The sequence below is a fragment of the Mustelus asterias genome, chromosome 21 (genome assembly GCF_964213995.1).
Source record: "Mustelus asterias chromosome 21, sMusAst1.hap1.1, whole genome shotgun sequence".
Taxonomy (NCBI): Eukaryota; Metazoa; Chordata; class Chondrichthyes; order Carcharhiniformes; family Triakidae; genus Mustelus; species Mustelus asterias.
The window spans coordinates 17,432,194-17,447,440 of NC_135821.1; the positions used below are offsets into that span (position 1 = coordinate 17,432,194).

The window sequence follows — 15,247 nt, forward strand, 5'->3', positions numbered from 1 at the left end:
CTTGGAGTTGTGCAAACCTTGCACTTGGATGGTGTGTGGGCGTCTGTGGCTCTATAACCCCAGCAGGGACGTGGAGATAGTTGGGAGCAGGAGGGACAGAGAGTATCACACCATCCAGGCCACCACCTAACCCATTGTTGAAGACGCACAGCAGAGCTTGGGTGGTAGACGTCACAAATCAGCCCTCCTCCTCGCTCCGATAGCTGTCTTGGCCAATAGATTTACATTCAAATGGGGCAAAGGGGACAATGCGACGGGATAGAGTATGCTTTTCAAATGTGTTTTAGGAATTTTCACATTTGTATATCGCCTTTCTCGTTCCCAATGTCACAAAATGGTTTACAGCTGCCAGGTAGTTTTTGATGTGTGGCCGCCATTTTGTAGCGGACGCTGGTGGCCATTTTACACACAGCAAGATCCCACAACTGTGGCGTTGAGCAGACAATCTCTTTTGATGGTGTCAATTGAAGGGTAAATGTTGGTCAGTATCTCCATGGGGTCGCAGGCATCCAACAGAGAGGGGCAGACGGGGCTGTGTGTTTAACGTCTCATTCACAAGATGACATTGATGACAGTGCAGCCCCCCACCCCCTGCCCCAAGCTAGATTAGGGACCCCTGGCGTGGGACTTCAACCCAAAAGCTCCAGCAACTGCAAGTTACAGAACACGGTGGCACAGTGGTTAGCACTGCTGCCTCACAGCGCCAGGGACCCGGATTCGATTCCCGCCTTGGGTCACTGTCTGTGTGGAGTCTGCACATTCTCCCCGTGTCTGCGTGGGTTTCCTCCGGGTGCTCCGGTTTCCTCCCACAGTCCGAAAGACGTGCTGGTCAGGGTGTGCATTGGCCGTGCTAAATTCTCCCTCAGTGTTACCCAAACAGGCGCCAGAGTGTGGCGACTAGGGGATTTTCACAATACCTTAGTTGCAGTGTTAATGTAAGCCTACTTGTGACTAATAAATAAACTTTTACAGCGACTTAACCCTTTGTAGCCCAGGAGATTTGATTTGGGGATGTTTTTGTGTTTTAGATCTGGCCGGGTTGGAATGATTGCCATCTTGTTGAATGTCATTCGCACTGAGCGAATAATCGGACTGTGGAAAGGAGTCTCTCCGGTACGTGAGTGATGGACGCGGTGTCCATGTGCACTTACCCCGTGTTTTACCCTCTTTGTGGAAAACGTGGTTTCAATGCTTAGGCAGCAGTGGGAATGCTTCACTTAACCCTGGGGGTCCCTGCCGAAACTTGTGTGTGCAGAGCGGGGCGCCACTAGAACCATTCAGTGGAAAATAGGTTGAGGGGGGAGCGGAGATGAACGAGGGGTGCAGAGGGAAATGGAGCAAAGGCGGGGAATGGAATTAAGATAAGGATCAGCCACAACCATTGAATAGTAGAACGGCCGTAAGTGCTGAATGGCCTCCTCCTGTGCAATCAAACAGGACCCTGGTAAGCTGGTCCGGGATGCTTCAGTGGATTGAGACAAAGAATCTGAATCAGCAAAGGAAGCCATTTGGCCCATTGAGCCTCTGCTGGTGCTAGCTGTCCAAGTGCTGTCCTATTCACCCCTCCTTTCTCTGTCCCTAGAACACAGGTCCCTGCATTCGCCACCCATTTCCCTCCTCCAGCCTATCTGTTCCTTCCTCCATAGCCAAGGGTAGTTGGGACCAGCGCAGACAGGGGATTGAACCTGGAATCTTCCGGGTCTGTGCGATGTTGGGAGTAAACTGGACAGTGGTAGCAGCAGCTGTACCCATTGCCCATCAGGGAGCGTGACCTGCCAAGTATCCCTTTCCCACCTCATCCCTCATGGCACAGTGGTTAGCGCCGCTGCCTCACAGCGCCAGGGAACAGGGTTCGATTCCCGGCTTGGGTCACTGCCTGTGCGGAGTCTACACATTCTCCCCGTGTGTGCGTGGGTTTCCTACGGGTGCTCCGGTTTCCTCCCACAGTCTGCCGGTTAGGTGCGTTGGCCGTGCTAAATTCTCCCTCAGTGTTACCCGAACAGGAGTGTGGCAACTAGGGGATTTTCACAGTAACTTCATTGCGGTGTTAATGTAAGCCTACTTGTGACACTAATAAATAAACCAGAGCTGCCTTTTCCTTTTAGCATGTGTTACAAGCTGTGTTGTGACTGTATAAACTGACCCTGAGCCTCACAGCCGATTCCTCTTTTTATCTCCCATCTCCCTGGGTCCAGTCGTTTGTCCGATGCATTCCCGGAGTTGGGATTTACTTCAGCATGCTCTACTCCATGAAGCAACAGTTCTTCAGGTGAGAAGGAGATACCTTTGGATCTTTGGATATTTCGTCACACTGTTTAACTTCAAACCTGGCTTTGGAACCCACCCCGAGGAAGTTGCCTGTCTCTCTCTGCTGGATGTGAAATTGTGGCAGGTTCCTGGCTGGCGTGAAGCTGTAACAGTCGGTTCAGCACCGAACCGCGGGGAGGGGAGAGGCTCTCTTTCAGAGTTGGGGCAGAGTAGAGGAAGTACTCTTGTACCTCATGCTTTACCTCCCTCGGGAGTGTTTGTTGGGGACGGTACAGACGGAGAAGCCCCCTCCACGCGCCCCCTGCAGCCGGTTTGGACGGTCAAACAGGTAAGTTTGTTCCGGGGGAAGCTCCTCCAATCACAGGCTGATTCCCCCACCCTCCGCCCCCACGGTTGACAGGCTCATTGCTGAGCCTATCAGCAGCAAATGTGGGACAGAAACATTCTGTGATTGGAGGAGTGTGATCATGAGATGCGGGGAGTTGAGGAAAGGCGTACCGGCGTTATGGTGTACCGGGAAACGGGGCCGGTGTTACGGTATGCCGGGAAACGGGGCCGGTGTTACGGTGTGCCGGGAAACGGGGCCGGTGTTACGGTATGCCGGGAAACGGGGCAGGTGTTATGGTGTACCGGGAAACGGGGCCGGTGTTACAGTGTGCCAGGAAACGGGGCCGGTGTTACGGTATGCCGGGAAACTGGGGCCAGTGTTACAGTGTGCCGGGAAACGGGGCCGGTGTTACGGTATGCCGGGAAACGGGGCCAGTGTTACGGTGTGCCGGGAAATGGGGCCGGTGGGACAGTGTGCCGGGAAACGGGGCCAGTGTTACAGTGTGCCGGGAAACGGGGCGGTGGAACAATGTGCCGCAGAGTGGGGCGGAGAAACCGTGTGCCGGGAAACGGGGCGGAGAAACAGTGTTCCGGGAAACGGGGCGTTGGAACAGTGTGCCGGGAAATGGGACGGTGTAACAGTGTGCCGGGAAACAGGGTGTTGGAACAGTGTGTCGAGAAACAGGGCGGAAAAACAGCGTGTCGGGAAAGGGAGCGGTGTAACAGTGTGCCGGGAAACGGGGAGGTGAAACAGTGTGCCGGAGGGTGGGGCAGGGAACAGTGTGCCGGAGGGCGGCGTAGAGAAACAGTGCGCCGGAGGGCGGGGTGGAGAAACAGTGTGCCGGAGGACAGTGCGGAGAAACAGTGTGCCGGAGGACAGTGCGGAGAAACAGTGTGCCGGAGGGCGAGGCGAAGAAACAGTGTGCCAGGAAACAGGGTGGTGAAACAGTGTGCCGGGAAATGGGGCGGTGGAACAGTGTGCCTGGAAACAGGGCCGGTGAAACAGTGCCGGGAAACTGGGTGGTGAAATAGTGTGCCGGAAAACGGGGCGGTGAAACTGTGCCGGGAAACTGGGCGGTTAAACAGTGTGTCGAGAAACATGGCGGTGAAAGTGTGTGCCGGGTAACGGGTCGGAGAAACAGTGTGCAGGGAAACGGAGCGGTAAAACAGTGTGCCGGGAAACGGGGCATTGGTACAGTGTGCCTTGAAACAGGGCCGGTGAAACAGAGCCGGGAAACTGGGTGGTGAAATAGTGTGCTGGGAAACGGGGCAGTCAAACAGTGTGTCGAGAAACAGGGCCGTGAAAGTTTGGGCCGGGAAACGGGGCGGAGAAACAGTGTGCCGGGGAATGGGGCGGAGAAACAGTGTGCCGGAGGGCGGTCCGTAGAAACAATGTTCTGGGAAAGGGGGCGGTGAAACTGTGTGCCGGGAAACGGGGCAGTGAAACAGTGTGCCAGGGAATGGGCTGGGGCGGGGGGGGGCGGTTAACTGTGTGCCGGGGAACGGGCTGGGTCGGGGGGAGGGGGGGGGGCGGTTAACTGTGTGTCAGGGAACGGGGTGGGTGGATAACAGTGTGTCAGGGAACGGGGTGGGGGGTAACAGTGTGTCAGGGAACAGGGTGGGGGGTAACAGTGTGTCAGGGAACGGGGTGGGGGGTAACAGTGTGTCAGGGAACGGGGTGGGTGGATAACTGTGTTGGGGGAACGGGGTGGGGGGTAACAGTGTGTTGGGGGAACGGGGTGGGGGGTAACAGTGTGTTGGGGGAACGGGGTGGGGGGTAACAGTGTGTTGGGGGAACGGGCTGGGGGGTAACAGTGTGTTGGGGGAACGGGGTGGGGGGTAACAGTGTGTTGGGGGAACGGGCTGGGGGGTAACAGTGTGTTGGGGGAACGGGCTGGGGGGTAACTGTGTTGGGGGAATGGGCTGGGGGGTAACAGTGTGTTGGGGGAACAGGCTGGGGGGTAACAGTGTGTCAGGGCCACTTTGAGGAGACGCTGGCTTTGAGGCCTTTGTGATGTTGTGGAGCCCCAAGTCAGTGGAAATGGTGGTGATTTTTCCTGTGGTGAGTGGGAGATCGAGCGTGTGTGTGAGAGAGAGAGAGTATGAGTGTGTTGGGGGGGGGAATGAGAGAGAGTGAGTGAGTGTGGAGGGGTGAGAGTGAGAGATTGAGTTAGTGTGTTGGGGAAAGTACCCCAAATATCAGGTTTCTCTCTCACTCTCAACCCTACACACCAAGACACACAAACACACTCACACTCCCCCAACCACACACAATAACCCCTCATACGCTGCACATTTTTATCACTCTTTTAAATTTAACAGTCTATTACACTTGCGTTCCTTTACTTTTGCTCAGAAATCATTTCTTAAATATGCTCCACCCCACTTTTGTTTTGAAATGTAGTTTATTGTGCCACACCTTACCGTTCCAAAATATTCAAATTGGCCCCTTGAGTGAAGGTAATATGCAAAAAAGTTGGACAACCCTGGTGTAAAGGGAGCTTTACTCTGTATCTAACCCCGTGCTGTCCCTGTCCTGGGAGTGTTTGATGGGGACAGTGTAGAGGGAGCTTTACTCTGTATCTAACCCCGTGCTGTACCTGTCCTGGGAGTGTTTGATGGGGACAGTGTAGAGGGAGCTTTACTCTGTATCTAACCCCGTGCTGTACCTGTCCTGGGAGTGTTTGATGGGGACAGTGTGAGAGGGAGCTTTACTCTGTCTCTAACCCCGTGCTGTCCCTGTTCTGGGAGTGTTTGATGGGGACAGTGTGAGAGGGAGCTTTACTCTGTATCTAACTCCGTGCTGTCCCTGTCCTGGGAGTGTTTGATGGGGACAGTGTGAGAGGGAGCTTTACTCTGTATCTAACTCCGTGCTGTCCCTGTCCTGGGAGTGTTTGATGGGGAGAGTGTAGAGGGAGCTTTACTCTGTATCTAACTCCGTGCTGTCCCTGTCCTGGGAGTGTTTGATGGGGACAGTGTGAGAGGGAGCTTTACTCTGTATCTAACCCCGTGTTATATTTGCTGTTGGCGTGTTTGGAGCATTTACAGGGAGCTCTATAGGTGTGGTGGGGGGGACAGTTTCTCCAGACTTTTTGGGGGAGTGGGTCTCCAGGTCTTTCGTTTCTTCAGAAGTACAGAGGGACAGTTAGAAAATTGGAAGCTCCCACAAAGTCTGGGGTGACACCAGGACACTTGCGATAAATCTCGGCAGGTCCAGCTCCCGCTTTTCATTGGTGTGTGATTTGGGATGTGAGGTGTGCAGCTGCTGTGACTGTGAGAGTGAATGTAAAGAGGTGTACTCCCAAGAAATGTGGTGGGAGGTGGGGGGTTATACGACGCTGAAACCTGTGTTTGACCCCAGTACAGCAGCAGTAAGGCTGTACAGTCCGTCCAGGATAAATGACAAGTGGAAGGGAGGTCAGTCGGCTGTGCTGGGGTTGGGGGCAGGGGAGGGAGAGAGGTGTTCTGGATGATATCAGGGTGGAAGCCTTTGCTTTCCCCACAGTTCCTGAGATGCCGTGTCCGAGCTCCCCGCCACCCGGCCTGACCCTCCGCCCAGTGATGATGTCTTAAAAACTGTTTTTCCTCTCCAGCGAGAGAAACCCAACGGCGCTGGAGTCGGTGGGTCTGGGTGCAAGCGCTCGCACAGTGGCGGGCATCTGCATGTTACCCGTGACCGTGGTGAAGACTCGATACGAGGTGAGTTTTGACGCCACGTCCTGACTGCAGGGATTTTCAAAGCTGTTTGGTGGATGTGTGGCAGGCACTGGCAGGACGGAGCAGCGGGTATTTAACTGGAATATATATCCCACTCACGCAGCCCGCACATCGACATGGCGTTAAACAGAAAGCAGAATAATTAAAAGACAGGAACGGGACTTTTTAAAGACGGTTTTGGAAGTCCAGGCTGAAGGGAGGGAACAAACCCCTCCTGTCTGAAAATACGTGGCCTCCAGTTCCAGTGGGCCTTGCTTGTAAAACCACCAAACCAGCTCTGATTAGGCTCTGCAGCCCATTGTAGGAATTGGAACGGCTCACTCTACCTTCCGAGATGGGGCTGGAATTCATTCCTTTCATAGACCAATCCCTGGCTTGTTTAATTCTGCTTTCAGCCTCTACAGCCTGCTTGGATCCCTCTTCCAAATAGTTTATATCCCTGATTTCCCCTCCCGCCCACTCTTTCTAAAGCCTCTGTAAACACAGCTCCTTGGTTATGTCGTCTGCCTCACACACACACATCCTCTGCCTAAGATGTTCCCCTTTCTGCTCACGTCCCCCTGAGCTGTGTTGCACACGAGAACAGGTTGCGAAGAGAGCCCCAGTCTAGAGATTGCAAGCAGGAGTGCCGCTTGCATGTGTTTGCTGGAGCTGGCCCATTGCTAACAGTAGCAGGGAGCCAGAGAAAGGCACAAAGAAGACCTCCCCACCCTCCCCCCAATTACTGCCCCCTTCCCCAAGTAACCACCAATGTTCCAAAGCCAAGCGGGCTGTAACTGGGACACTCAGAGTTTCAGCTGTGCCTAGGTTCCCTTGTTGCACGAGTGATTACCTTAACCAGGGTTATGCATTCGAGCCAGTGTTGAAGATTATTGTTACTGTTTGAGGAAGAGCAGGATGTGTCCTCGCTTGTCCCTGGACATTGTTGTTCCTTTGGCCCAAACCAACTTGACCGCTTGCTTGACAAAATGGCTGCCATCTCTGCTGGGCATTTGAACACCTGTGCGTGAAATTCCTGGAGATGTTGGAAAAAAAGACTTTAGGTCTGTAATAAAGTCTTTGATATCCTCTGGATCTCCCAAAGCGTTTGACAGCCAATGAATTTGCAGCCTGATGAGCTGGGAGGTGGGCAAATATGGCAGCCAGGAAGTGCAAAGCAAGATCCCACTAACCACAATATGATGCTAACTGGATAATCTGTTATTACATGTTGTTACAATGAATTCACAGCCTGGTGAGTTCGGAGGTGGGCAAATGTGACAGCCAGGAAGTGCAAAGCAAGATCCCACTAACAACAGTACGGTGATAACCGGATAATCTGTTATTACATGTTGGTTGGTTGAGGGATAAAGGCCGGGACACCAGGAAACTCCTCTGCTCCCTGAATAGTGACTGGAATATTTAATATCTATCTGAGCGGACAAGGAAGCTCAGTCTAATGTCTGCCAAAGGATGCTGCCTACGACAGTGGGTGACAGAAGGATTAGAGGGGACATGAGGAAAAAACCTTTTATGCATAGGGTGGTGGGTGTCTGGAATTCGCTGCCTGAGTTGGTGGTGGAGGCAGAGACCCTAAACGCCTTTAAAAAGTACCTGGATCTGCACCTTAAGTGCTGTAAGCTACAAAGCTACGGACCGTGTGCAGGAAGATGGGATTAGAAAGGACACATGGGTCTCTTTGGGTCAGCATGGGCAAGATGGGCCGAGTGGGCCCCTTCAGTATCATTTCTATGGTTCTATAATGATGCAGCACTGGTGGGTCAGCCTGGCTTACATGCTGAAGCGGGGTCTGAAGTCGGCTGCTGCACTGACCTCTCAGAACCCCCTCGCGGTGACTGAAGGACGCCGGCGTCCCAAGAGCAAGGAAACAGCAGAGGAACATTCATCGCTTCTTTAACTAGATGTGTGTGTGGGTGGGTGCTCGGGGAGATGGGAAATCAGGAAATGAGAAGAGAGAATGAATCGTGTGTGTCTATGTCCACAGAGTGGGAAGTATCGGTACGAGAGTGTATTTGGTGCTTTGAGAAATATCTACAAGACGGAGGGCACACGGGCACTGTTCAGTGGACTGACAGCTACACTCCTGCGTGATGCCCCCTTCTCTGGGGTTTACCTGATGTTTTACACACAGACCAAGAAAGCAATGCCTGAAGGTGGGTGTGGGCTTGATGTTGCCTCAATGAAAGTACTTTATTGGGAGTGGTTTTTGGTACAGATAGTTCTTACAGTGCATCATGTTTTTCAAAAATTATTTCACACTACTGATATCTCCCCTCTGACAACTGGTCTGATCTAGCTGACCATTCAGGCTAAAGTCTACCTGTTACAAACCCTGTCAGATGATAGATATCATTTTTTCCATGTGCAAGATGATAGTGTTTCAAGAGACTCTGATACTTAGAATTCACTATTTGAAAAGGCAGTAGAATCAGTGGTGGATTCAGTATTAACTTTGAGAAAGGAATTGCTGAAAATATGTTACAAATAGAACAATTGCAAGGCTGTGGAACAAAGGGAGGGGTGGGTCTAACCCTGACAGTTCTTTCAAATAGTCTCTGTGCTCCAATGGTCTGTGACCTGCTGCATAGTGGAATCCAGTGGTTGTGATTGCAACTAAATTGTGAGAATTGACAGAATGCAATGGGAAATGTTGACATAGCAGAATCGAATGGGAAAAGTTAACCAAAACCCATGACCACTAGTCACGTTTGTCAATAGTAAATGGTTGCACAAAACGATTCATAGAGTTTATTTATTATTGTCACGAGTAGGCTTACATTAACACTGCAATGAGGTTACTGTGAAAATCCCCTAGTTGCCACACCGGCACCTGTTCGGGGACAGAATCACAGAATACTACAATGCGGAAGGGGTCCTTTGGTCCATCGAGTCTGCACTGACGCATGAAAGGTACACTGAGGGAGAATTTAGCACCTAACCAGCACGTCTTTCGGATTGTGGGAGGAAACCGGAGCACCCGGAGGAAACCCACGCAGACACAGGGAGAACGTGCAGACTCCGCACAGACAGTGACCCAAGCTGGGAATTGAACCCGGGTCCCTGGCGCTGTGAGGCAGCGGTGCTAACCACTGTGCCACCGTGCCGCTCCAGAGAGACAAGCAAACATGTTAATTGACAGGGTGGTTGGGATCACAAAAGGGGATGACTGGGTTGCTTTATATGGCCGGAGCTGATTTTTGCCTCTTGTCTTTCAGAGCGGTTTGATGCACCAATTGTCCCTTTGATCAACTTCAGCTGTGGCATCTTTGCTGGCATTTTGGCATCTTTGGCGACACAGCCAGCTGATGTCATAAAAACACATATGCAGCTCTCTCCCCAGAAGTACCGACGGGTCAGACACACCATCATCTTCATCTTTGAGGTGCGGCCATTTGGCAACATTCATTTCCCGCTGTGTTCTCCAACTGCTGCCTTATCTTCAACCAGCCCTTCCTCTTCAAACGTCCTCCTTTCTGCTCGCTCCATTCTGCCTTCCACTGTGTACTTGGTCCTGTACAGGCCTCGGGTGAAACCTCTCAACACATTCCTCGAGAGATGCTCCTGTCACTACCTAGCCCTCGTCACCTTTACCACTTGTCTTTAACCTCCAATCCCTGACCAATTCCTCTGTTAACTCCCTTCTATATCCCTGTGGCCCTGTTCCTACCTGTCTCCAGTAATCACCACTACTTACCTCTACCTTGGCCCCTCTGTTCTTCCTCATTTACATGTTATCCCTCAGCAACAACATCTAGAAGCCTGGGGCTGGCTTCCCTGGGTACTCTGCCACCCTGTATTCCAAGCTCCTGTGGCTGTGGCCCTAACACAAATTAAGCGTTTATTTTGACTGTCATAAGAACATAATCACCAATGCGTCCACTATCTCAACAGCCACTCTGCAATGTAAATCATCTGGTTCAGGCAATTTATCAACCTTCGATCAATTTTTTGAGTCATACTTCTTCTTTAATACAGTGCGGCCCCGTTATAACGCAATGGTTGAGGTCCATAAAATGTTATCGCGCAAAAAGTGCAGTCGCGCTAAATCGGGGTCGCGCTAAATTTGCCAATTTTTTGCGGGGAAAAAAAGGGTCCAATGTATTCATCGTGTTATATCCGAATTCGTGCTAAATCGGGGTGGGTTAAATCGGGGTTCCACTGTATTAATTTCTTTCAGTTCCTTATTTTCACAAATCCTTTGGTTTGTTAGTATTTCTGGGAGATTTTGTGTGCCTTTCTCCGTGAAGACAGAAACAAAGTAATTGTTTCGTTTCTCTGCCGTTTCCCTATTCTCCACTATCAATTCTCCTGTCTCTACCTGTAATGGAGCAACACTTCTCCTTGCTGATCTTTTCCTTTTCACATACCAAAAGAAGTTTTTATGTTTCTCGCTAACTTGTATTCATATTCTCCCTTTCTGTATCAGTTTCTTGGCTCTCCTTTGCTGAATTCTAAAACGTTCTCAATCCTCGGGCTGATCACTGTTTGTGGCAACATTATAATTCACTTCCTGTAATTTAGTACAGTTGTTAACTCCTTTAGTTAGCCATGGTTAATTCACCTTTCCGGTTGGGTTTTTGTATCTTAGAGGAATGTACATTTGTTGAAGACCATGTAATACTTTTTTAAATATTAGCCATTGCCTGTCCATCGTTAAATCTTTTGTTTTGCCAATCACCATAGTCCACTCCATTTCGATCTGTGCTCCTACACCACACACTTTTCCCATTGAGGACATTGCTAACCTGCTCTGACCCAACCCCACAGAAGCTCAACCTGTCTTCCCAACATCTTGAGGTTTGACTTTTCCAATCTTCCCAGCTCTACCCTTCCAACTCATAGAATCATAGAATCTACAGTGCAGATGGAGGCCATTCGGCCCATCGAGCCTGCACCGACAACAATCCCACCCAGGCCGAATCCCCATAACCCCAAATATTACCCTCCTAATCCCCCTGACACTAAGGGGCAATTAGCATGGCCAATCCACCTAAGCTGCACATCTTTGGACTGTGGGAGGAAACTGGAGCACCCGGAGGATTCCTTTTCACGCCAAGTCTCATGTGGCCATTCTTCCCATCCATGCCAAGCTCTGCTGGCCCTCTGTACCCCTCACAAATCCAATTCAAAATTCTCACGTACTCTCCCTGGTCAGCACCCTGTTAGTGATCTTCAGCCAGAGGCCTTTGCTTAATCTCTCTTCCCAACCTCCAATAAGTACTTTGCTTCACTCCCTCTCTCCACTGTTAAAAGTCTCTCAGCCCCCCGCCATTTCCGATTATCTCTTTCTTTGTGTCCACCTAATCCCGAGAGATATCTGAACTGGAAGAGAAAGAGAAAGTGCAATGGGAGCTGGTTGGGGGAGGAGACAAGTGTAAGAAGCATTGACGTAGCTCGGGCAGTCACTGCATTAAATGAGATCTTAGTTGCTGCTAGATGGGTGGGAAAAAGGGTGAAGGGAGCAAGAGGGAGGAGGATAATGGAGATAGATCAGGAGATGAAGAAACCAATTTGGAGTCCTCTAGTGACCAGTGTTGGTGTTTCTAGTGGACTGAGAGCCAGTTATCTGCAAACAACAGCTGACACTTTTATGGTGTCTTTAACAGTAAAATGACCCAAGCTGCTTCATTGAAGTGTTACTGTGGAAATTAAAATGTTCAGATTGAAGTTTCATAGTTTGGAAATTAAATTGTGCAGAAGTTAAAGAGTTCAAATTAAAATGTCCTGCCTTCTCTGTGCAATAGTGGAAGATGTTTATCAGCTTACTGACCTTCAAAAGGAGTCAATCTCTGCTATTTCTTCACAGGCCCCCATAACATTTTTCTTTTTCGGCCTTCATCAGAGGCTGAGCAAGACCAGATTTTTTTTCCATAACAAATACCAAAGGCAAGATATGGGGATATGCTATGCAAATGAAGGATTAGCAGAAGTCAATTTTTCATCAAATGAGAAAGGGCGCAAGGCTGGGATTTAATTGGCAAATATATATGTCAATGAAAGATGTGAAAAATCTCTTATTCCTGATTTGCTGTAATTGACTATAACTGCTGAGCTGTTTCTCTGTGAACTCAGACCTGCTCCGGCCATCCCCTGGACGGAAGGGGTTCTCCTTGTGCACAAATAATTAAAGACCTTGCATTGGATGCATGGTGTCCAGTGCTGTTTGTGTTAAGAGTTGACTGAGTGCCTTTAGATTGCTGTGTGACACTATCAAACAGAAGACCAACATTGAGCCACGTCTCGCGATATTAGGGCAGGTGGCCAAAAGCTTGGTGAAAGAGGGTGGTTTTAAGTAGGGTCTTCAAGGGGAAAGAGATAGGTGGAGAGTTTAGGGAGGAAATCCAGAGCTTAGGGCCCAGGCAGCTGAAGGCAGGGCTGCCACTGGTGGGATGGAGGGAGGGGGAGAATGGATGGAGAAGAGGGCAGAGTTAAAAGAATGTAGGGATCTTGGACGTTTGGAGGTTTGGATGAGGTTGGAGTGATAAAGAGAAGGGAAATGCCACGGAGGGATTTTAGCAGGGGGATGAGAATTTGAAAATGGAAGCCTTTGTGGAACAGGAGGTCAGCAAGAACAGAGCTGCTGAGCTTATGGAGGGTGCAAAGTGGGACGACAACCCATGAGAGCAGTGGAACAGTCCTCGAACTTGGCAAAAGGGAAGAATTAAACTGAGCTCTTTCTCAATGGAGTCTTGATTGGATTTATTAGCAACAATAACATTGTTCCTCTCCCTTTCCCTCCTCAGAACCATGGCATGGTGGGCTTTTTCCGGGGTGCTGTTCCGCGGTCGTTGCGTCGATCACTAATGGCAGCCATGGCCTGGACAGTTTACGAACAAATGATGACCAAGTTGGGTCTCAAGTCATGAAAAGCCAGGCAGTTAAATGAAGGACTGTTGGATAATGGAGGGCAGAGGGTGAAGGTTTTGTTTGTCAAGACTTCAGTAGGGGCTGGAGCCTTTGAAAGTGAACAATGGTACTTTTTATTTTGGTTTAAAGAATTTGCTTCATAGCAGAGTGGAGCTTACACTGTTTGAATCTGTGCCAGAGAGTTCCTGGTAAATGTACGCACATATCTACAGATGCCAAGTGTTTTGTAACCTCGTAAACTCTTTGCTGTTCCCCGGGGTTATGTAACAGGCAAAGGCCACCTGTTTGTAACTCTGGACCCAAACCTGACCTTTTCCCGATTAGTTGGCGCTTTTCAGAGTTTCTGGGCCCGTGCCAGTGGAAACTGAGCAGTGAGGCAGAGGTTATTAAAATACTCCACTCGTAGCCACTTGATAGGAGCTGCACGCAACTCCTGCTCATGCTGTATCGGGGGGATAAAGTCTGGTTAAATAACAGACTGGGGAAAGTTTACTGTCAGCGCCCTTAGCATGAGGTGCAAGAACCCAGAGCTGCGCGTGTCTGGAGAACTATTGCGATCTTCACAATCTCGGCCGCATTTAGCACCTGTTGGTTACTCCTGAAAGGAAAGTGGCTGAACGCACCACCCTTTACCCTAGTGCACTGGGAAGGGAGCCCCTTGTCTGAGTTGGGTCAGCAGTAGGGTTTCTGCAATTGGCTTCAGCATCTTTTGAGTTGTGTGAAAGGGGAGTCACCTCTTCATTAACCCTGTCCAGTCACGTGGGCGACAACAGAGGACAGGAGAGGCTGTGATGCCCCTTGAGGTTGAATAGCCTGTCAGTACTCAGCAATGAAGAATGGCCTCTTAGGTGTCCAATAACACAAGGACGAGGCAGTATCTTTAATGACCAACCAGGGAGACCAGTTAGCGCAGAAACTGTCTGCCCAGTTAGTCTTCTGTACGTCGGACAAGAGATACCAGAGCTTCGATCAGCATCCGACTGTCCCAGTCGCAGTCTGAGGACATTCATACTGATTCATTTCATTAAATTGTGGAGCCCATTTCATTTCCCAGGTGTGTTGTGTTGGTATTTTAGGGATCGGAGTTTAGTGTGAGCTGCAAAGAAGTAACTGCTGTGCTTGGGCGAGGCTGTGTATGTTTGTCATTGTGTGGCAGCCAGTCAGATCCTTTGCCCCTCCACTCCCAGAGCACACCGCACAGCAGCCTCATGTGTTGAGCTTTCTGCGTTTCCGAGGTCCCTGTGCACCCAGTTCGCCGAAGGTGAGCCCTGTCTTTCCCCCCCTTCCTTTCACGCACACCTCCCCCCAAGCCCGGGCAGGAGTTAAACATTTGTAGCAGTGTGCCAATTTAACTCGCCAAACCCTGCAGCCTCCTCCCCGTCCTTCTGCCTCACACCATCCTGCAGCTTGGTCTTCAGTGAAGGACCCGCTCACTGAAATCTCACATCCCACTCTTTACCCACATATCCTCGTTCCCCCTTTACAGCTGCAAGCAGAGGCTGGTTGTGCCACTGTGGGGAGGAGCCCCAGGTGAGTCCTTTGCCTGGAGATTGGGAGTGGAGAGGAAATTGTTTAGAATTGAGCAGCTTTGTTAGCTTGGGGCAAGAGCAGGGCAGAGCGTGCAGGCAGACAGGATGCAGATGAAAAGGAGAGTTTCATTGGAAATTGGATCATATACTTTTCAACAGCGCATCAGAGTTTATCTTAATATCACAGTTGCTGAATTATAAGAAGGTACTTTTATCTCCGTAATGTCCAGTCTGTCTAAGTTACCTTTGTGTCTGGACGATAGCTGTGTGCACTGCTGTCTGAGGATTAAAATAAGTTACAACTTTTCAGAGAGAAAGGACAAACAACAATTGTTTCTTTGAGTGCGAGTCGCACAGAGCAGTGAATGAACTTTGGAATATTCTGAAGTCCGGTGGTCAAATTGTGTAAGGCTTCCAGTTTGACGCAGAATGGAAATTTCTGCTAACTCAGAATGTGCTTCACGTGGGCGTCGTACCCACAGAGGGGGAGCGGGTTTGGTGCCAGGGCTGCGGCATCTCTCTGATGGGTGCGCCGGTGT

General features: G+C 50.3%; 1 protein-coding gene across 2 annotated transcripts in view; it reads left to right on the forward strand.

The window, feature by feature from the left end:
• slc25a38b (solute carrier family 25 member 38b) overlaps window positions 1–15,027 on the forward strand; it is a 28,106-nt gene extending 13,079 nt beyond the window's left edge. The window contains exons 5-10 of one of the 2 annotated variants that reach the window (XM_078237566.1): window positions 1,029–1,113; window positions 2,196–2,269; window positions 6,189–6,294; window positions 8,297–8,465; window positions 9,528–9,694; window positions 13,056–14,224. In XM_078237566.1, the coding sequence (XP_078093692.1) occupies window positions 1,029–1,113; window positions 2,196–2,269; window positions 6,189–6,294; window positions 8,297–8,465; window positions 9,528–9,694; window positions 13,056–13,178 (724 nt within the window). In that variant the 3' untranslated portion in view covers window positions 13,179–14,224. Of the gene's footprint in view, window positions 1–1,028; window positions 1,114–2,195; window positions 2,270–6,188; window positions 6,295–8,296; window positions 8,466–9,527; window positions 9,695–13,055 lie in introns of both variants that reach the window. The other variant, XM_078237565.1, reaches the window with a different exon arrangement.
• Window positions 15,028–15,247: the final 220 nt, after the last annotated feature.